Raw genomic sequence first — 23,159 nt, 5'->3', positions numbered from 1 at the left:
ACTCTCTCCCTATTCCTAGCCTCGCTATCACGTGGCACCGGCAACAAACCAGAGATGACAACTCTGTCTGTCCTGGCTTTCAACTTCCAGCCTAACTCCCTAAACTTGTTTATTACCTCCACACCCCTTTTCCTACCTATGTCGTTGGTACCAATGTGCACCACGACTTCTGGCTGCTCCCCCTCCCCCTTAAGGATCCTGAAGACACGACCCATCTCCTTCTTCATCGCTTCCATGTGCTTTGTGAACTGTTTTTCAAGTTCCACAACCATCACTTTGGTCATTTCTTCTGCTGTGAGCAATGTGGCCTCCCCTCGTGCCCCAGCCTCTGCTTTTTCATGGCCGTTTTTCTCCCAAACTTGGTCATTTCTCCTTCTGTGCCTTCTTACAGCTTTTCCAGCCTCCGTTGCTCCTGGGACCAGGCGTTAAAACCCAGAAAATTCTATTCCTGAGCGGGAGCCCTCCAGTGTGCGGCTGCCCCCCGCCCGCCGTCACCGGAAGTTAACAGTTTATCTACTTGGTCCAAGGATTGAACTTTGGGGAACTCTAGAGATGATGATTGGGGGAGAAACCTCTGCAGGTGATTCTGTAGCCACAACCAAATAGATAACCAGGAGATAGCAGTATCCACCCAACAGGATGGCAGAGGAGAGGCTTTGGGTGGAGGCTGAGTTGGACAACTGTATTCAAATTTACAGGTCAAGAAGGATGGATAGTTTACCATGGTCACAGTCACATTGGATTCTAGACGTCAGCATCTACTTTCCAAACACAATAGAAAATTGGTTTAGTTGGGAATTATTTTATTTCCTGTTGCTGTGCATATCGATTGTCTGGGTGCAGCGCAGAGCACAGTTGAGCGAGAGGATCTCAAGACAATCCACCCAAATTATCATCCATTATATTAAACGGAGATTAAATCCAGTAGGCTCCTTTGAGGGGCTATGATCCACTGATCTGGTCCAACTCTGTGTGTTGTGCCCAGGCTGTCTAATATGTGCAGTTACAAGAGAAAGGAAAGCCGGATTAGGTGTAGAGGGAGCAAGTTTGCCCTCATCACCTAGTTGCCAGTTGGGCGGAACAGGTTATTCCTGTAGAAAGCACCTGATTTTTATTCCATTATAGAATGAAAATCAGGCAAGTCGCTCGAACATATCACCACCCAAGGACCGAAGACAAAGATACCCCAATTACCAGGGTCCTTCACCTTTCACCTTGTTCGAGTGTCGGGGTGGGCACCTTGCCCATTCAGCTAGCTTGCGTTTACCTCAATGATGATCCCAGGGTCAGTCTAAATGCTCGCTATGCTGTTCCTGCCCGAACTGCGCAGAAACTGTCTGGGGAGACGTTTGTTACTGCTGCTGGACCCCACTGCTTGTAGCAGCTTAAATCCACCTGCAGATTTCCAGATATTTAGCAATCATTCAAAAATCATGCAAGGACGTGACTTATATTTGTTTTAGAAAATGTTTTAGTGAGGCATTTATAATTTTAACATTTCAAACATTTTAAACAACAGAGAGATCCAACACACGCAAAAACCCCACAATAACATACCCAGCTCTCCCCAGCCCTAAACCCTAACTACCCATACATTAGATTCCCTGCCCTTATATGTCACTTCCATGCCTCCCCCTCTCCCCACCCTCCCCGTCCTGCTGACGGTCAATTCTCCTTGAAGAAGTCGATGAACAGCTGCCACCTCTGAGCGAAACCCTGTAATGAACCCCTTACGGTGAACTAAATTTTCTCTAGTGTAAGAAACCCTGCCATGTCACTGACCCAAACCCCCGACTTTGGAGGCTCCGAGTCGAGTCCCTCCATCCTAGCAAAATCCGTCTCCGGGCCACCAGGGAGGCAAAGGCCAAAACATCGGCCTCTCTCCCCCACTGGGCTCCCAGATCTTCCAACACTCCAAATATTGCCACCTCTGGACTATGAGTCACCCTCCCTTCCAGGATCTCTGACATGACATCTGAGAATCCCTGCCAAAGTCCCCTCAGCCTCGGACACGCCCAAAAGATATGTAAGCAATTAAATCTACTTATTGAAGGAGGAGAAATTTAAATATGATCCGCAGCCTTAGCAACACTGGTTTTCAGAAATATGCCAGTGTTATCACCACCTGATGTTGCTATGGCAGTGATTATAGTAGATGTGTCATATGACAATTATTAGTTTGTTATGGGAGCTGCACCCATATAAAGATTAAACTTGATCTTGGCAAACAGATTCAACATGGAAACAAATGGAATACCTGGTGTGATGGCTGAATTTGCCACCTGGATTCAATATTAAACTGAGGGAGGGAGAATCCACAATCCATTCTGTTATTTTACACATGCCCCTCTTTGTGTTTTTCTCTATGTTACTTGCTGAACCTTTGCTGTGAAGTTTTTTTGGTTATTCATATAAACACGTAATTTAGATATTTCATATTTGTTTCCACAGGGACAATGCAAGTTTCAACATCGAGATAGCTGCAAAGACTCATCTGAGACCTGTGTGGACTGGTTTCGACACAGGAAATGCAGAAACCAGAAGTGCCCCAGGAAGCATTTAAGCCATGAGGTCAGGAAAAAACGAAACTTTCCATCTCCCCCCTCCAAAATTGCTGGATTTCCCCCACGATTCAGGAACAGAAACCATTGTTCATTTACTTCCTCCCTAGCCCATGGGGACATGATTGAGATGTACAAAATTATGAGGGGCATAGACAGAGTTGACAGGAAGAAACCTTTCCCCTTGATGGAGGGATCAATGGCCAGGGGGCATAGATTTAATTGAAGGGGCAGGAGGTTTAGAGAGAATGTGAGAAAAAACATTTTCACCCAGAGGGTGCTGGGAATCTGGAACTCTGAATACTTGGTGGTTGTTTATCACCAGTGCAAACGCGATGGGCTGAAGGGCCTTTTCTGTGCTTTAGACTTCTAGGACTCCTTGACCCAGAATTGAGGAGAAGCTAATTCTCCCAAAGGGTTGTGAATCTGTGGAATTCACTACCCCAGAGTGCAATGGATGCTGGGACAATGAGTAAATTTAAGGAGGAGTTGGGCAGATTTTTAATTGGTATTAGGTTGAAGGGTTATGGAGAATGGGCAGGACGGTGGAGTTAAGGCCCGGATTAGATCATCCATGATCGAATAGTAGAGCAGACTCCATGGGTCAAATGACCTAATTCTGTTCCTTTATCTTATGAGCTTCTGACCAGATGCTTGCCACAACCTTGTTGCTGCCTCAACTGAGACATCTGACACAGGAGAACAGAGTTATCTGAAAGGAAAATTGTTAATATTTCAGGTGGGACTCTTCATCATAACCGTTCAATGCCCCAATCAAATAAAAGCGTCCAACATTTTATGCTTTCTTTCAGATTGCTGTCACTAAACTCCCCACCCCACCTCCCTCAACACCAGAAATTGCAGCCAGTTTATGAAATCCTTTTGATGAGATAGCTTGAAAATGACATGGAGAGTCACCATTAGGCCCACAGTAGGGGGAGATCAAGGTGGTTTTCTTGACCAGAGGATGTGGGGTTTGATCGAACCTGGCACCCTGGCGCTGTGAAGTAACACAGTGCTATCCATTTGTGCTACCGTGCTGCCCACTCAATGTCCCAGTCAATGTATACATGCATTAAGATCTAGGGAAGCACATCAAAAGTCTCAGCAGTGGCCCTGAAATATAGTTACATATGATGGTCTTCAACTGGCTCACCGACTGAATGTATCTGTTTTTCGCTTAGATTTAATTAGGTAGCAATGTTGACCAGAATAATATCCATTCTCTCCTGCACTGCTCTGGTAAACAGAAGAGTTCATTGTCATCACCTCCAATTGGGGGAAGTATTTCTCAGTTATAAATTGTTTGATCGCTTCTCAGCCTTTAGACTAAGATCAAGTGTAGGATCAAGCCCACGATCAGGTGTAATGCCTATTCTTGTCAGCTTGGATCTGGTTTATCTCCTTTATGGGATCATGAATTGGATTCAATTTGAATTTGAATTGTTTTTTGGAGCAAGCAAGCAGATGGATTAAGGGCTTGCCCTGTCCACTTTGCACATTGGCTTTGTAATTCTGAGAAAGGAAATCATTTAAAAAACATTATAAATTGTTTAAAAGCAAATTACTGCGGATGCTGGAATCTGAAACCAAAGAGAAAATGTTGGAAAATCTCAGCAGGTCTGGCAGCATCTGTAGGGAGAGAAAAGAGCTCACGTTTTGAGTCCGGATGGCCCTTTGTCAAAGCTAACAGACAGAGAAAGTGGGAAATATTTATACTGTAGGGTGAGAGAATGAAAGATGAGCCATAGTCACAGAAACCAAGGGGAAAGAGTGCTAATGACAGTCCCCAGAGAGGACAAAAGGTGTGAAAGGCCAAACAGCAGAGTAACTAATATCAGAGGGTGAACTGTGACAGATGGGCTCTACCCCACACCCTCCAAGTGAGGACACCCCGCTATGGGGTCCCTGGGCCCCCCCCCCCTTTTCAGGCCCCCCAAGCCCTGTTACAGCACCTCCTCCCTTCTAGCACCCACACCCATCAAAACTCCAACCTCCCATAGGGGAACTTACCTGCCCTGCACTCCTCCACCCTCATTTCATAGGCATGGCCCCCCCACTCACCCCCTGGTCCTTTGCAGTGCTACTCTGGCACTCAGGCACCCTTGCACTGCCACCCTGGCACCCAGACAGTGCTGCTGGCTTGGCAGTGCCATCCAGACAATTTGGCAGTGCTAGGGTGGCATTGCAAAGGTGCCAGCTGGGCAGTGCCAAGGTGCCCACATTCCAGGCGGAGGGCCGGAGGGCCACCCTGAACTTACCCTGACCACCAGGGGTCTCTGATGGCCCGGGTGGTCCCCCTGGGTGCCGTTCTGCCTGGTCCATGTTTGTGTGGACCAGCATTGATCAGCGCCTGGCTGCAGCCTCCCTGGGGAGGACAGAGAATCGATAGAAGCTGGTGGATTCTGGGCAGGTATTTATGACCTACTTCCGGGAGCGGTGTTTGGTCACGCCCATTTGGGGCGGAGTTCCGACTCCGATGTCTCGCGGGACTTTGATGAATTACGCGAAGCGTGGAGGCTGGCAGGAGGCTCGTTGAGGACTCTCCGGGATTCCCCAGCCCTGTTGTGCTCTCGCTTGAGCGCAATGCGGCGGGAGAATCGCACCCATAACCGCCTTGTCCTTTGTTGTGTGTGCTGTTGGAGATTACAAAAATGCCTGTTCTTGTTAGCTTGGATCTAGTCTGCCTCTCTTGTGATTTACTTCCAGAGGCCAGTTAACAACAGGCAGGGAAGTCGCTCAACCAATTGTTATGTTTGTAGCTTAAATGGATGTTTAGTTGTGTAAAAGGATTTGAACGGCTGTAATGTAAGTGTTGCTAATTCTGTCTTTTAGACAATTGTGACGTATTTTCTGTGCAAAGCAGAGAAAACTGAAAATCACTGTACACAGCTGAACTGTCCCATGTACCATGAGAAAGCCCGTCAGTTCATTGAATATGGGACCATTCCACCAAACTCAGGTATAATTACAAGTGCACTAATACTCACTTCTAGAACAGACCGCATGGGGCTAGTTTATTTCACACAGAATAATTCTATGTCTGAATTATGTTTTCTGTTTAACAGACAGATAGAATGAAAGTGTATGATGACTTAATACCTGAGAATAAGCCAAGAACCAGGCTACATTTAAAATAAAAAAGATAAAAATGACAGGAAGCAATATTTGCAGATAAATAATCAGCACAGCAGAATAGCATTCCTCTATTGTTATTTTAACTGATTAATCAAAATCAATGGAATAATGCATGCATCTTTTAAAATAGTGAACATTGGTTTGTTATGGTCAGTATTTAGATGGTTGGTGTGGGCTCTTTGTGCATAAATTCTTGGTAACGCTCAGACATTTCAAGGTGTAATTAGAATATATTTTTCTTCCTAGTTCCGATGGTATCTGCAGTCAAAAAGTAAGTCAGTTCTACTGTTTTCTGCTATGAGTGCGGGTGGTAGGGCAGCACGATGGCGCAGTGGTTAGCACAGTTGCCTCATGGCGCCGAGGTCCCAGGTTCGATCCCGGCTCTGGGTCACTGTCCGTGTAGAGTTTGCACATTCTCCCCGTGTCTGCATGGATCTCGCCCCCAAAACCCAAAAGATGTGCAGGGTAGGTGGATTGGCCACGCTAAATTGTCCCTTAATTGGAAAAAATGAATTGGACACTCTAAATTGATTTTAAAATAATTAAGAATGAGTGCGGGTGGTGCAGTGGTTAGCACTGCTGCCTCACGGCACCGAGGAGCCGGGTTCAATTCTGGCTCTGGGTCACTGTCCGTGTGGATCTCACCCCCACACCCAATGATAAGCAAAGTAGGTGGATTGGCCACAATAAATTGCCCCTTAATTGGAAAAAAAGAATTGGGTACTCTATATAAATTTATATTTCCTCTGGGAAACCAGAGGATTGGGAAGCCTTAAAAGCGAGCAGAGGACAACTAAAAAAGCAATAAGGGGGGAGAAGATGAAGTACGAGTGCAAGCTAGCTAGTAATATAAAGGAAGATGGGAAGAGATTTTTTTCAATATATAAAAGGTAAGAGAGAGGCAAAAATAGACATTGGACCACTAGAAAATGTGGCTGGAGAAGTAATAATAGGAAACAAAGAGATGGCAGACAAACTGAATAGTTACTTTGCATCAGTCTTCACGGTGGAAGACACCAGGGGAATGCCAGAGCTCCAGGAGAACCAGGGGGCAGAGGTGAGTGCAGTGACCATTACTAAGGAGAAGGTTCTGGAGAAACTGAAAGGTCTGAAGGTGGATAAGTCGCCTGGACCAGATGGACTACACCCCAAGGTCCTAAAAGAGATAGCTGAGGAAATTGTGGAGGCATTAGTGCTGATCTTTCAGGAATCACTGGAGGCAGGAAGGGTCCCAGAGAGCTGGAAGGTGGCTAATGTAACACCGCTGTTTAAGAAGGGAGGGAGGCAGAAGACGAGAAATTATAGGCCGGTTAGCCTGACTTCGGTCATTGGTAAGATTTTAGAGTCTGTTATTAAAGATGAGATCGCGAAGCACTTGGAAGTGCATGGTAAAATAGGACTGAGTCAGCACGGCTTTGTCAAAGGGAGGTCGTGTCTGACAAATCTGTTAGAGTTCATTGAGGAGGTAACAAGCAAGTTAGACAAAGGAGAATCAGTGGACGTGATTTTTTAGATTTCCAGAAGGCCTTTGACAAGGTGCCGCATAGGAGACTGTTAAATAAGTTAAAAGCCCATGGTGTTAAGGATGAGATCCTGGCATGGATAGAGGATTGGCTGACTGGCAGAAGACAAAGCGTGGGGATAAAGGGGTCTTTTTTCAGGATGACAGCCAGTGTCGAGTGATGTGCCTCAGGGAATCTGTGCTGGGACCACAACCTTTCACAATATGCATTAATGATCTGGAAGAAGGCACTGAAGGCACTGTTGCTAAGTTTGTAGATGATACAAAGATCTGTATACAAAGATCACAGGTAGTCTTGAGGAAGCAAAGGGGCTGCAGAAGGACTTGAACAAGCTAGGAGACTGGGCAATGAAGTGGCAAATGAAATACAATGTGGAAAAGTGTGAGGTTATGCACTTTGGAAGGAGGAATCTAGGCATAGACTATTTTCTAAATGGGGAAATGCTTCGGAAAGCAGAAGCACAAAGGGACTTGGGAGTCCTTGTTCACGATTCTCTTAAGGTTAATGTGCAGGTTCAGTCGACAGTTAAGAAGGCAAATGCAATGTTAGCATTCATGTCAAGAGGGCTAGAATACAAGACCAGGGATGTACTTCTGAGGCTGTATAAGGCTCTGGTCAGACCCCATTTGGAGTATTGTGAGCAGTTTTGGGCCCCATATCTAAGGAAGGATGTGCTGGCCTTGGAAAGGGTCCAGAGGAGGTTCACAAGAATGATCCCTGGAATGAGGAACTTGTCATATGAGGAACGTTTGAGGACTTTGGGTCTGTACTCATTGGAGTTTAGAAGGATGAGAGGGGATCTTAGTGAAATGTACAAGATACTGCAAGCCTGGATAGAGTGGACGTAGAGAGGATGTTTCCACTTGTAGGAAAAACTGGAACCAGAGGACACCATCTCAGATTAAAGGGACATACCTTTAAAACAGAGATGAGGAGGAATTTTTTCAGCCAGAGGGTGGTGAATCTGTGGAACTCTTTGCCACAGAAGGCAGTGGAGGCCAATTCACTGGGTGTCTTTAAGGCAGAGATAGATAGGTTCTTGATTAATAAGTGGATCAGGGGTTATGGGGAGAAGGCAGGAGAATGGAAATGAGAAAAATATCAGCCATGATTGAATGGCGGAGCAGACTCGATGGGCCGAGTGGCCTAATTCTGCTCCTATGTCTTATCATTTTATGGTCTAATCCACCAACCTTGAGTCCCAGGCAAGTATATTTGGAGCAGTGCATAGTTGAAGCTTACAAGTAGAAGTGTTATGTTCAATGTAAGCCTCAAGATATCATCATTAAACAATTGCTACATTGATTTACAAATGTCTGACTTGTGTGTATAATGTTTATTTAGAATTTGGGTTTGAGTAGATTAATTTTAAAGGTTGTGTGGAAAATGGTTAAAGGGGGAGGGATGTCGTGATGGTGGTGTCTGGCTCTTTAAGACAGCACAGCAGAAGAGGGTCAACTGGCTTGAGGGACCAATGGGGACCTAGAGCGGGTGATCACTGCAGAGGGTGGAGTCCTTTCTTGGGCAGAATATATCTGGAAGCCATGACGTAAGCAGGTGAGGACTGGAGCAGCCGGAGGGCTGCTGCTTCAATGAAGCCTCATCTGAAAGCCCCTCGACATAAGATTCTCTTTATCAATAAGTAATTTTGTTCCTAAAAGTGCCACGACATAACATGTAACCCCAGACACAGTAATATGATTGACTTCTAACTGACCTCTGAAATGGCCAGAAATACACTTAATTGTCACGAAGGGGATGAGAAATAAATGCTGGCCTTACCAGCAACATTCACAACCTGCACATACATTTTTAAAAAGCACAATGATTCAGGGATAATGTCCATGCTGCCAGCCATATACATATATATTTCTACACTGACAGTGTTTCAGAGGTAAGGGCCGGGATTCTCTGAGCACGCGCCGGTTCGGAGAATCGCTGGGGGCGCGCTAGATCCCCGCCACGTCGCTCCGACGCAAAGCTGCCGATTCTCCGGCGACCGGAGAATCGGCGCCAATCGCACCCGTGCAGTCGCCGCGGTGCCAGTCGGGGGCCGGCGATATAGGCCCCCGTGGCGATTCTCCGCGGGCGACGGGCTGAACTTCCGCCGAGTCCCGCTGGCGTGGTTCAAACCTGGTACCACCCGGCGGGAGCTCGGGTCCGCAGCCGCTGTGGGTGCCCTGGTGGTGGGGGGTGGGGGGGGAGATCTGACTCCGGGGAGGGGCCCCCATGGGGTCCAGGCACGCGATCGGGGGCTTCCGATCGGCAGGCGGCCGCGATATGGAGGGGGCCTACCTCCTTCCGCACGGGCCCACTGTTCGATCCCCGACATGTTTCTCGAGACGGCAACCACGTGCATGCGCAGGTGCGGAGACGGCCGTGGCACGCATGCGCGGATCCGCACTGGCCGTGCAGGGCCGCTTTTTGGTGCCGGAACAGCGCGCAGCACTCCAGCGCCCTGCTGGCCCCCTAGAAACCGGAGAATTACTGGGCCAGGAGGCACCGGCGTACATCACTCCGGTGTTTACGCCGGCGTCAACATTTGGCTGGGATTTTGGAGAATCCCTGCCAAGGTTTGGGGTGGTATTGTGGTAAATTGAATTGAGACCCAGGCCACATGCACGTGCCCTCATTTACAAGAAGTGACACAGATGCTGAGTGGGTCACACTGGCAGGTTTTAGAAAGGATAGATTTGGCACAACCCTTTTGGTCAGTTTTGTGATGGTGTCTTGCCCCTTTTTACAGTTTTCTGTTCGGCAAAACTGAGCCAACACAGTCAAAAGTAAAAAAGATGGAAAAAACATCTCAGTAAGTTCCGACAAACAGGCATGTTCTGTTTTTGGTCGATAAGTGACCTGTTTAATTTACTTTTGTGCCAGAAAGAGAATGGTGGACTTGGTAAAACTCGAAAGCCCGCAAGTCCAAAACTTCGTTGTGAGTGGATATCGGTTTTTGGACAAGGTTCGTCTATTCATTGCGAACTCTGTACGAGAGCATAAACTTGCTCCCGAAAAGGGAAGAACCTGCTTCAAAGAGGTAGGGTTTTGAACTTGTTCATTAAAGATTTGGAAATTGGATGGTCCAGTTTTCTCTCGAACTAACAAACATACAGCTGAATTGATACTTTTAATTGATATGCAGGTTGCCACCATCTACCTGTCTTTGTGACACAAAGTGAGAGCAGGGAGCAACAGGAACATATTAGGCCACTCCATATGATGCACTGTATGCAACACACTGTCATAGCGCCCCCCCCCCACCCCAGTAAAACTCACGTCAGCAGGCAGTCCATATACCATCAAAGTATTTGCATCAATCAGTTGGATTTTAATAAGACAATTTTAGCAAAGTAATTACATGTTAAGGCTGAGAGGAGAAGCAGGTGAAAGTTGGGGATGTGTAGAATACCACAAGGCGTACTAGAGATAGAAGCAATTGTAACATTTTAACACAATATGAGGGAAAGTCACAGTTGTTGCCGAACACATTTAATACAGTGCATTATTGGAAGGTCTGACTTGTTATTCTTACCTTCGGTTGCACAGTAGCACAGTGGTCAGCACTGTTGCTTCACAGCTCCAGGGTCCCAGTTTCGATTCCCAGCTTGGGTCACTGTCTGTGCGGAGTCTGCACGTTCTCCCCGTGTCTGCGTGGGTTTCCTCCGGATGCTCCGGTTTCCTCCCACAGTCCAAAGATGTGCAGGTTAGGTGGATTGGCCATGCTAAATTGCCCTTAGTGTCCAAAAAGGTTAGGTGGGGTTACTGGGTTACGGTGTTAGGGTGTGATGTGTTGGGTGTTCTGGATCCGTGGAACACATACAGGTCACCAACACTTGAAATAGTGCAACACTATTTTATTGAATCATTAACTGTTTAACATGCTCTGACTGTGGGTTTACACGATACTAGCTTTAACTAAAGACCTTTGCCTTGTCCTAACCAGTCGATGCACTCAGCACATGGTGAATGTCTGTGTTACAGGCTGTGAGCTCTGTCCTCCTAGCTAGCTGCAACTCGAATGAGCGGGAACTCTGATGCCCCCTGTCTTTATAGTGCGTGTGCTCTAACTGGTGATTGGCTGTGGTGTTGTGTGTGTTGATTGGTCCCATTGTGTGTCCATCAGTGTGTGTCTGCACCATGATATACTGGTGTATATTATGACATCCCCCCTTTTATAAAAAATGTACCTGTGTGGCAATAAATAGTGTATGGTGAGAATGTCTCTGACTACGTGTGTGCGAAATATTTACAGGACTATGTACATGAGAACTAAGCTATTTACATGGGAAGGTGCCTGGTGCAGAAAAACAGTATGTCACAAGAATAATGAGATGAACACTATATACAAACCACGTAAACGATTAAACGGAAGAACAGAACAAATCAGAAAGTCCATAAGTCCACAAAGTTCACAAATTAAGTCTCTGAGGTGGGCAACAAATTCTGGTTGATCGCCTCAAGGGTGGGTCGGGAGCCGCCGGCTGAGGAGCGGGCTGGACTGCGGCAGAGAGAGGAGGATGCAGAGTGACCGGGATCTCTGCATAGTCCATGGCAGGGTCAGCAGGAGAGAGAGAGTGAACTCTCTGAACTAGGTTCAACAGCTTGCATGCTTGCGTGCCAAGCAGGGAGTCTTTCGAGGAGCCCACAATTTCAAAAGGAAGGATGGCTTTGCGTGACCTGTACTTCAAGTTGGCACGAGCCGCTAGCAGGACTGACATCGCCATTATAATCCACTAGCTGGCAGGCTGATGGAAGGATGGCTGGTTTGACACGAAGGCTTTGGAAGTCAGACCGCGCCATGAGATTGGCGGAGGCACCAGTGTCCAGGCGGAATTGTATTTGGGACCGGTTGACCGTCAGGGTGGCACACCACTCATTGTCTGGATCGATGCTGTATACCAACAGCAGCTGGTGTCTTTGCTTCGGGGACACCCTGTTTTTTGTCACGACACTGACTCGAAAAGGTGCCTTCGGGTTCTCGGTGTCACTGCTGTGTGGGAGGTCCGCATCGGACTCGGTAACCGTGGGTTGGATTGCCCGGACATTCCTGCGAGGCTGGCTAAAGCGATATGAATTGGCAGGCTGAACTGCTCGGCAGAAGGCAGCATAGTGGCCAAGTCTGCCACATCGTAGGCATTGTCGAGATTTGGCAGGGCATTGCCGTTTTAAATGGGCGAAGCCACAGTTGCCGCACGTCGTAGCGTCAGCACATTCGCTGCATCACTGCGTATGCGCGGTGCGGTCGTGCATGGTGCGCGCCTGCGCAATACGTTCTTCAACATCGCCGTCCCCTCGTTTGGTGCGCACAAGCGCGGGAGTCCGCGAAAAGTGCACAAAATGGCTGCCCTCATCCAGGCTGAGGCCCTGGAGTTGCTCAATCACTTGGACCCGTTCCGTCTCATGGGGACCTTGCCGCGTCGTTCCAGCCGCTTGGATGTGGGAATACCGACTCGTGGTGTTTTCGTGTAAGACACAGGTCTCAATGGCGGTTGCTAGGGTGAGATGCTTTACTTTGAGGAACTGCTGTCGTAGGGTGTCCGACGGAACACCGAAAACGATCTGGTCGCGTATCATGGAGTCGGGGGTGGGCCCGTAGCTACAGGACTGCGCAAGGATGCGGAAGTGCGTGAGAAAGGATTGGAAAGGTTCATCCTTACCCTGCAAACGCTGTTGGAACACGTAGCGCTCGAAACTTTCATTCACCTCTACGCTGCAGTGAGTGTCAAACTTGAGGAGGACCGTCTTGAACTTTGTTTCATCTTCATCATCCGCAAAGGTGAGAGAATTGAAAATGTGGATGGCATGTTCCCCGGCCGTGGAGAGGAGGTGAGCAATCTTTCTGGTATCCGAGGCGTCCTCCCTGTCTGTGGCCTCAGGAAGAGCTGGAAGCGCTGTTTGAAAATCTCCCAGTTGGCCCCTAGGTTGCCGGCGATGCGGAGCAGCGGCGGCGGGCTGATGTTGTCCATGTTGCCGGATGACGGAATGATGGCGGAAGGCAGATCACTTGCAGGAAGTGCTAATATCCCTCAACTCCTGGTATCATGATGTGTTGGGTGTTCTGGATCTGTGGAACACATACAGGTCACCAACACTTGAAATAGTGCAACACTATTTTATTGAATCATTAACTGTTTAACATGCTCTGACTGTGGGTTTACACGATACTAGCTTTAACTAAATACCTTTGCCTTGTCCTAACCAGTCGATGCACTCAGCACATGGTGAATGTCTGTGTTACAGGCTGTGAGCTCTGTCCTCCAAGCTAGCTGCAACTCGAATGTGCGGGAACTCTGATGCCCCCTGTCTTTATAGTGCGTGTGCTCTAACTGGTGATTGGCTGCGGTGTTGTGTGTGTTGATTGGTCCCACTGTGTGTCCATCAGTGTGTGTCTGCACCATGATATACTGGTGTATATTATGATAGAGTGGAGGCGTGGGCTTGAGTGGGGTGCTCTTTCCAACGGCAGGTGCAGACCCGATGGGCCGAATGGCCTCCTTCTGCACTGTAAATTCTGTGCCATAATAAGTTGATTTGTGTGAATGTTGGACGTGGCACATACTCTCCTGGTCATCTCTTGCCACAGTATCTTCCTGATTCTGCCTAACCTCCTGCAGAAACACTTACAGATTTGGCGCTTAACCCTTTCAATCCTCCTGTCAACCTCACAGACATTGTTTAGTAACTGATCTTCAGTTGTGCACCCAAAACAGCTTTAGCTGGAATGGCTCCTGGAACAACGACACGGCTTTTGAACAGGCAGTAAAGCATTATTAAAGCACTATTCCCCATCACCAAATGGTGAGGTCTAACATCTACACTTTTGAAAATAAACAATAGCAAACTTGGACATGGCACAGGGGTACAGTGAGAGGTTGGGTGTGTGCGGGAGAGGATGGGGGCGGCGGAAGAGGGAAGGAAAAACAAAAGAAGAAGTACTGGAATGATTCATTCCTCTTCGTGAATTCTCTGCCTGAAGGCAACTCCAAGCCACAGCGCTGGAGCCTCCATCATGGGTAGGGGTAAGAAGGCAAGACCCAAACCAACCCCAGCCAGAATGGTGTTCGAACCCTGTGCTGTTTGCACCAATCTGATCTGCACCTCATTATAACTTGCCTTTTATGTTTTGGAAAATCATAGATATGTTTGCAATTCACACTCTCTGGTGGAGGACAGGTATCTTATCGAGGGTGGGCCTCTGAAATTCAATTATTTCCACTTGAATAATCCAATCGGCTTGTTCTTTTGCCAGTACTCATGTATCCCTCACATTCTCTTCTCTGATTTCACTCTAAGCCAACTGCTTTGATTTGAATGTCTATTTTTGAATAAGGGCACGTATTTTGATGACTAACAAGATCTTTGTTCAATGTTTTTTTAAAAAATGTGCAGATATTGCATACAATCCTATTTTGCGGCAGCATTAATGATCCGATTATTGAACCCAAATCATTTTTTGGGAAAGAGGAGGAATTTGATCAATTATTCGCCAAGTATCCAGATGTCTTTCAGAAATATAACACCGAACTCCCAACACGACCTCCTTACACAGTGCTACTTGATGCGGTAAGTTCAATCAGTTCACCCTGAGAAGGGCAGTGTGTTAAAGGACAGAAATAGGCCGTTTAGTCAATTAAATCGGAACCGCTAGTCTGATACCTGCTCACTTCTCACATCGTTTACTATTCCGATGTAAATATACAGCAGGTCGGATTTTGCACTGTGTTGGAGTTGCTGCTGGAAGTGCACCAGTATTTTATTTCAGTGGCGAATGTCACGTGTCTGAGATTGATGCTTCTGCAGGACATGGAGCTCATACATTAAAGGTGTTACTGTCTCTAATGCAGCAAAGGAAGACAACAGGCGTGATTTAACGCCACAGCAGGAGCCCCTAGACCCCAGGTGCCCTCCCCTGATCCACACACTCACCCTTTGGTCACATGGATACCTCTAGTGCTGAAGTCCAGCTCTTGAGTGTTTGATTGTTGGCTGCTGTCTCTATGGTGCTGACGTTTCTAGATTCAGGAAAACTGTTCAGGCTTCAAAGTCTGATTGAAATGCGATGCAATAATCATCGTCTGAGACATGGCACCTGTACCCACAAGAAGCCACTTGGGTGATATTTTTATGAGCAAAAATGGTCACCATTAACAAAGATTTGAAAATTAACTACGTAAAATTTCACATATCTCACTAACCATTAATCAACAAGGAAACATCACCATTCCATATTGGCACTGATGCAAAGCTATATCAGCACATTTTCACAAAAGAGAACCAAACACACGGTATCACCCTTGCAGGTTCCTCAACAGAAAAGGAGGAGAAGCCTGAGAATGTTCGATCATGTCTAGAACTTTGTTGTATAAATGATCTGTCCGGCCATGTGATACTTGTTGGTTGTTCCAGATATCGGTGCCATTCTCTGTCCCTGAGCAGCTGTGCATGCCCTCCCACGTGGCCCAATCTCATTGGGAACAAATGCTGGCATCCACATATTCCACTGGCGCTCAAGGTGTAGTTGAACATCCTTGACTTCCAGCGTGATTTACTCGCGGTAACGTGCTAGTTACACGCAGCACTCACCACATCTGGCAACAAACCCACAGCAATGTGTAAAAGCATTTCCTCACTATCTTCATCAGGTTGCTCATTTGGATCAATGTCGCGCACCAGGTCCCACACCGAATTGCGCTGGTTTAGCACACTGGGCTAAATCGCTGGCTTTTGAAGCAGACCAAGGCAGGCCAGTAGCATGGTCCAATTCCCGTACCAGCCTCCCCGAACAGGTGGCGGAATGGGCTTTTCACAGTAACTTCGTTTGAAGCCTACTTGTGACAATAAGCGATTTTCATTTCATTTTTTCAAACCAGGTTGCTTTCTGGACTCTTACACCACCCTGAGCCCAGTGTTCCAGGTATCTTAGAAAAAATTGTCCTTCTTTCAGGCTACAGAAAAATAAGAAAGCAGCAGCAGCCGCTTCCAGGCATTTGCACCTACGAGCAGTAACAAGCAGCAAACACAGCCTGCAGCACCACTTAGACTATTTTGTTTTATACCTTTATACAAAGATATGCAAACAAACCACTTAACAGTCCATATATTACACCAACCATTAACCAATAAGGAAAAAGCACTGTGCCACACCCGCAAGCACCTTTATGCAACAGAATATCAGTACAAACACAAAGATACAACAGTGCATAGGAACAGTAAACAGTACAATACGTTTCCAGCAATCTACAAAAGCATTTCTTCAACACTTTTGTCAATTTGCTCAGTCGAATCAGTCTGCCTCTCTCTCCCCCTCCTGCAGCTCCCAGTAGACTCTCAACAGTGGAAAGTCCCACCGCAAAGTCAAACCAACGCAGAGCATGCCAGAAGAGAGAAAGAATATCCCTTTCCCTTCTCCAGCACGGCAGCAGGTCGTCTTATATTCTCCCTTTCCTTACTCCAGGCCACAAAAGCAAAAGGGCAGCAGCAAAAATATGCACAGCCTCCAGGCAACTGCAGCTGCATTTGGACCGATCCACTTCGTTGAGCTCCCAGCAGTAGACTCTCAACAGTCGAATGTCACACCAGAAAGACGCACCAACTCACAGCACACCAGGAGACAGGAGAGAATCTCTTCCCCCCTCTCCAGCACTGGCAGCAGGTCATTCGGTGGTCAAACAGAAACTGAAATAACTTCCAACAGCTTATTAATTAAACAAATTCAGGCAGCAAAAGTATTGGTCATGTTTCAGCCAAAAGCATTGGCATGGTTTCAGGTAACTAACGGGACTCCCCTGGTTGAAACCCACGAGGCGGGATTCTCTGAAAATGGGGCTATGGCCCCACGCCGGTGGGAAAACTGTCGGCAACGACTCCGGTGTCAATGGCCCCCCAAGGTGAGGAATTCTCACCTTTCTAGGGCTAGGTTGCCGCCGGAGTCGTCCCTGCTGCTGCAGCCGGCGCCGAAGGGCTAGCGCGAGTTCGCGCATGCGCAGAACGGCCGGCGTATTTCCGCACATGCGCGGAGGTTCTCTTCTCCGCGCCAGCCCCCGGGCAATATGGCGGAGCCCTACAGGGGCCCGGCGCAGAGGAAAAAAGGCCCCCACGGAAACAGCCCGCCCGCAGGATCAGTAAGCCCCGATCACGGGCCAGGCCACCGTGAGGCCCCCCCCAGGACCGCCCCCGCATACTTACCTGCCAGGTCCCGCCATGTGTGAGGTGAGAAATCCACGCCGGCGGGACTGGCCAAAACTGGATGGCCACTCGGCCCATCTGGCCCGGAGAATTGCTGGGGGGGCCGCTGTCAACGGCCCCCAACCAGCATGGCGGGAATCCCGCAGCCACCTAAAAAACGGTGCCGGAGAATAAGGCAGCCGGAGTCGTGACAGCGGGGCGGGATCCGCGCCTACCCCCGGGAATTCTCCGACCCGGCGGGGGGTCGGAGAATCCCGGCCACTGTATTTGGGAACTGGTAATGGTTGGACCATTGACACCATCTTAGGATATTAGGAGTCACAAATAGCTACCTTTGTTCAAAGCTGGCTAGGACAGGCGTACCAGGCTGGATTCTCCATTTCTGTGGCTAAGGGCCGGCGTGAACAGAGAATCCATGGGAGTTTCAAGACAGGAAAATCGCCGCGAGCCCCTCACCGATTCCGGTACCGATGAGGGGCTAGCATCGGTGCCACGTGAAACTCCCACAGATCGTGGCCGGAGAATGGCCGGGTTCCGGGCCCCTCATACACGTGGCTGATGACCTGCACCGGTTGTGACGTACAACATGGCGCCGACCGCACGCGAACCCTAACCCAGCAACCGTGACCCCACAGCCCACCCACTGGCCACCCCCCACCAGTCTCCCCAGCCCTAGCAGAAGCCCCCCCCCCCCCCCCCCCCCCCCCCCCCGGCCAGCGGCAGGGATGCCGGCCGAGTGTGGCGGCGCTGGACACAGCCCTCAGCCGGCATTCTGGGTTCCCGACCGCTGGGACTACACATGGTCCGTGCTGTCGGGAACTCGGTCCATCGAGGGCGGAGCATCGCGGGTGAATGACGCGCCAACCCTGTTGAAACGCTGCGCATCACAATGACGCCAGTTTGGAAGGGGCGGAGAATCGCAAACTGGCACCGGCCCCGATTCAGACGCCAGAATCCATTCTCTGCCCGATCGCCGATCACGATTTTGGGGTCGGGCAACGGAGAATCTGCCCTTTTATCTCTGGGGCTGGAGCTCTGCCTGAGAAATAGGAAAAGGGTTAATGCATTTCTCTGGAATTCCATTGTGAGCTGTCATGGAGGCATCAGCACCTCTTTTAAAAATATTGAGCTTCCTGCCATTTTCTGAAGGTTGGGAATTTCACTGGTATATTGGCCGGCCGTGGAAACCCTTGTCCATTTGAGAAAAAAAAAGTTTTTTACCGACTTGTATGTTAATTGTGAGTATGTTATTTACTGTCCCGATTCAACCAGGACATTGTATTCTAAAATTAATTGACTGTGAAATGCTTTTGGATGAAAGGTGCTACACAAATGCAAATTGTTCCTTTTTGATTGGAAAATATTTGTTTTGCAGGTTGTTGAAATCATGGGAACAAGAAACGCTGATGAAGTTCTGAAGTGTCTGTTGGATCTCAGCGAACAAATGATGGTACCTACTGATGGTAAAAGCAGTATATGTAGAAACGTCTTTGTGTCAACAGTCATCAACTACTGCTATTTTTGGAACCTGCATATCACAAACGAGAAAACAGACAATTATTTTGGCGCTTCAGTGTCATGTAAAGGCAGGCAGCAGACAGAAATTATGATTGACATATTGTGTTGCCAAACATGGCACAAGTACATTGGCCTGGCTGTGTGTATTGGCAACTGGTATAAAAACCAAGTCATTTTGTTCCCTCCTAATATGCACTCCATAGCTTACAATATAACTTTCACTGGAGAAAGCCCTTCGGAACCAGGCATCGCACCAAACAATCAGCATGAGCACACTGTGGCTGAATCAGGAGGTATCCAAAATACCAGCCCTCTGAAAATTAACACAGCCCTTAGGCATCGTGCCTACTTAAATGCTAGAGAGCCTTGTGAGAGATGCCTCACAATTTTTCCAAACATAATTTACCATCCAGATCCAGCATCCCATGCGCATCCACATTGGGAATATGGGAACTGTGCTGAGTGCGAATCGTTAAGCCAACTTCTGTGTGCGCACCCATCCATTGCCACAAGGTTAAGCTTCTATGTACAAAGAAGTCTTCTACAGACTCCAAATGAACAAATTGCTTTACCTGAAGGTCTGATTTCTAGAAAATGGAGAAGACTCACAGAAAATCTCAGATCCGTAGGGTTTAATGTGGGTGATCATTTATCATTTTATGATCCATCTGCCATAGACAGTACTGCACTAGAGATATATCAAAACTAAAGACATATTTTCAGGTAGGCTTTTTTCGGTAATGCAATGAATTGAGGTACAATCAATTTTAGTAGAGAAACTGGCCTTTTAGGTTTTATATACAGTAATTCCCTCGTGTGGATGTCAGTACTGGATGGCGAGGTAGCCCTTGCACCCAGCATTGCTCAGAAGCAAAATGACAGGAAATAGGTTGTGTAGTCTATTTCCCTCATTTGCATGGACCATACTATGCCCACCCCAAATAGTTCCGAAAGGGCAGCAAAAGGATTGAATGTTGAAATTTAGGATCCAGCTTGTTATATAGTGGCCACGAGGGATAGTCAATAGATCTCCCTTTGGGTTTCGTGGAAGATGAGTTCCCCTATTGAGCGGGCAGGAGCTTGCTCAATAGGAAATGTACAGCGGGAGCTTAAAACCCAATGTTCCTACCCAGGCCTGTAGACCCCCAGGGTGGGACTTGTGTGTCGGAAGCCGTGTGAGCTGCCTTTTTCGTTTACTTTAATAAAAGGGGTTCATGCTGATAGACTGGCCTTGGCAAAGTCATTACGCACCTCTCAATTTTAGGGTGCGGGATTCTCCGTCCCCGGGACTGCCAGATTGGGTACCCTGACGGGACGGAGCAAAATCGGGGTCGGCGCCCCGAACGTCATGCTCCGCCCCCTCGCTGGTGGCGGTGACGAGTTCCACACTGCACGGCAGCACGCAAATAAATGCAAATGTGCCATAATGCATCTATTTAACAGGCCCGGCGCACTATGCTCCGCCCTCCCGTGATTCTCCGGTCCCCGCAGGTATCACGTGGGCGTGGTTCACTTGAGGCCTCTACAATTGTGTCGTAGAGGTTGCCCCCTTGAGCCACCGCAAGGTTAACCACGCCAGGGCCGTGATGGTAGAGACCATCCGAGCCCATCCACCGCAAATCAGCCACAATCCAACCCCCACCACCCCCGCACCGCACAGCAGCCCCAATCCCCAGATTGCCTGGGTGCCCCGAAGTATGGGGGTGAACCGAACTGCCCCTCCTCCCGCACCCGTTTAATAGGGATTCTCCCACAGGGACCCCTGTGATAGGGAAACCCCTGCAGGGACCCCTGTGATAGGGAGACCCCATAAAAGGATGCCTGTGACAGGGAGACCCTCCCTTCAAGGATATTGAGATAGGGAGACACCACACAGGGGCCCCTATGATAGGGTGACTGCCACATGGACCCCCTGACTAAAGGGACCCCTCAGAGACCCCCTAACTAAGAGAACCCCCCACCAAAGACCACCGCCCCCCCCTGAACAGTGCCCCCTGTCTGGAAAGTAGAGAGCAGTCCAGACAGGGGCTGTAGGAGGCATTATAGCTGGAATAACTTACCTTGCAGCTCCCTGGTGGCCATTCCTCAAAGTGCAACAGCTGTGCTACCTGCAGTCCATTCATGGCTTTTGTGTAGTGGTCTGTGATTGACAGCTCTTAAAAATCATCTGCAGCTTTAATCTATTCATATCCCTTCAGTGGCCTAAGTGGTGAAACCCTAATGTTTGTAAAGGCTGCCCACATCAAAGAAATGAGAGTGCAGTGAAATCCCATGCTTGAGTGATTGAAATGTGCTTTGTGCATGTTCATCTATTATAGAGGTCCCTGTGGGCAGTCTCCCTATAACAGGGGTCCCTGGGGAGGGGCAGATTGGGTCACCCCCATATCTGGGGGTGGAGGGGGCAGTCCAGGTGTTAGAAGCTGCTGTGCGGGGGGTGGAGTGGGGGGGAGAGTCGGGTCTGATTTGCGGTGTGGGGGTGTCGGGCCGATTTGTGGTGCGTGAAGGTGGGGGTGCCGGCCGCGGGACCTCGTTATTGGGCCGTTTGTTCAAGATGGCAGCCCGATATCCGGATTCCCCCGGGAAAACCTCGGGCTGGATCCTCCGTCCGGTGGGGGGCTAGAGCCGCGCAGCGTGAAGCCCCCGGCTTTACCTGCGGATACGGCCGCAGAATGTGCAGGTCCTTGGCCACGCATGCTCACGCCGAGCAACATGGCGCCAGCCACCCACGTACCCGGCCTGCCAAAAACTGTCCCCTTGTAACCAGCCTCGCCACCCCTGGACCACACCCCCATCAGTCCCCCCATCCTCCGCCAACCACCCCCCCCCCCTGCCAGCGGAACGGTTCACCCCCCCCCCCCCCCCGACTGTGGCGCTGTGGGTCACAGACCACAGCCGCTACGCGAGGTTTCCGAACAGTGCGAGCACACGCGAGCGACGGCGTCGGGGACTCGGCCTATCGAGGCCGGAGCAGTGGGGGAGTACGGCGTTTATGAGGGGGCGGGGCATTGCAAAAACGGTGCCCCCCGGATTCCGGCATAAACATGAACTCTCTGTTTGATCACTGAACGCGGTTTTGGAGTCGCCAATCGGAGAATCCAGCCCCTCCTATTCCATGCCATGCACAAAGTTGCATGGAACTCTGAATTGCATCTTGCTTTACGACAACAAGGGGATCATAAAACTAGTGCAATTCAGCACCAGCGGGAGAACATCGGACGGGATTCTCTGTCGGCAGGAAACCCCATTGGCTGGCTGCTGGGACGGAGGATCCTCTGACGGGGCAGAGAATTCCGTCCATGGTCTCCCAAATGGAGAATCCAGCCCAGGGTATTTTTTGCATTGAATTGGCAGGGAAATGTTACGCCCAAATTTTTAGAATTCCACGTTTCTTATTGTGGAAAGGAAACTAAAATGTTGAGCAGCAGCATAGCAATGAAATATTTAAAATTTGAATGATGTGTAAATGAATTCCCTCCGAATCTGAGACAAATATGAACTGAAATCCCTTTTACCTTGCTGGTTGAATTCCAAATCTCCACTCCTTCATTGAGCTTTTCATCTACTAGCTCAACTCTAGCAAAACTTTGAATAGATTAATTTGGATCTTTTTCCCAACTTGTCTTTTCAGGCATAACCCTTGCTGGGGTGCCCAGGTTTCCTGGGCAGCAGCATAGCCTGGATGTTGGGCAGGACCCCACCCTGGCTATGGTGACCCCACCCAGCAGCTTGTTGAGTTCTTTGACATTGTGGATGGTGAGCTGCAGGTGATGTGGGTGTCCTCCCTATCCTAGGTTGCATTACTGGTCAGCTCAGGGAACTTGGTCAGGTACAGCGATCAGATAGATGGGAGCTCTGGCCCCGGCACGCTCGGCATAGTGACCCTTGCGCAGCAGCCGGTTGATGCGGCCAACTCATTGCCGCAAAAGGCTGTGGAGGCCAAGTCACTGAGTATTTTTAAGACAGAGATAGATAGGTTCTTGATTAATGAAGGGATCGGGGGTTACGGGGAGAAGGCTGGAGAATGGGGATGAGAAAAGTATCCGCCATGATTGAATGATGGAGCAGACCCGATGGGCCGAATGGTATAATTCTGCTCTTGTATCTTATGGTCTTATGAAACTGGAGATCCGCTCTAGAGGAGCGGGTTTTGGTCTTGACACACCCTTTACCTCCAGTTTTACCGCAACCCGACCCCATTTCCCCCGTTCAAACCCCCCTGGCCAGCAGCCAGAGT

The 23,159-nt window shown here is 48.8% G+C and overlaps 1 protein-coding gene and 1 pseudogene across 1 annotated transcript in view; both read left to right on the top strand.

Moving 5' to 3' along the window:
• Positions 1 to 21,340, top strand: part of LOC140395579 (uncharacterized) — a 53,573-nt gene extending 32,233 nt beyond the window's left edge. The window contains exons 4-9 of the mRNA XM_072483534.1: positions 2,452 to 2,571; positions 5,397 to 5,523; positions 5,946 to 5,970; positions 10,103 to 10,259; positions 14,612 to 14,785; positions 18,783 to 21,340. Coding sequence (XP_072339635.1) covers positions 2,452 to 2,571; positions 5,397 to 5,523; positions 5,946 to 5,970; positions 10,103 to 10,259; positions 14,612 to 14,785; positions 18,783 to 19,634 — 1,455 coding nt within the window. The 3' untranslated portion in view covers positions 19,635 to 21,340. The remainder of the gene's footprint in view (positions 1 to 2,451; positions 2,572 to 5,396; positions 5,524 to 5,945; positions 5,971 to 10,102; positions 10,260 to 14,611; positions 14,786 to 18,782) is intronic.
• On the top strand, positions 3,871 to 4,094 carry LOC140395790 (U2 spliceosomal RNA; annotated as a pseudogene).
• Positions 21,341 to 23,159: the final 1,819 nt, after the last annotated feature.

Source organism: Scyliorhinus torazame, chromosome 18 (assembly GCF_047496885.1).
Source record: "Scyliorhinus torazame isolate Kashiwa2021f chromosome 18, sScyTor2.1, whole genome shotgun sequence".
In the NCBI taxonomy this organism is placed as follows: domain Eukaryota; kingdom Metazoa; phylum Chordata; class Chondrichthyes; order Carcharhiniformes; family Scyliorhinidae; genus Scyliorhinus; species Scyliorhinus torazame.
The sequence above is the reverse complement of the archived record's forward strand: the minus strand, read 5'-3'. Positions and strand labels throughout refer to the sequence as shown.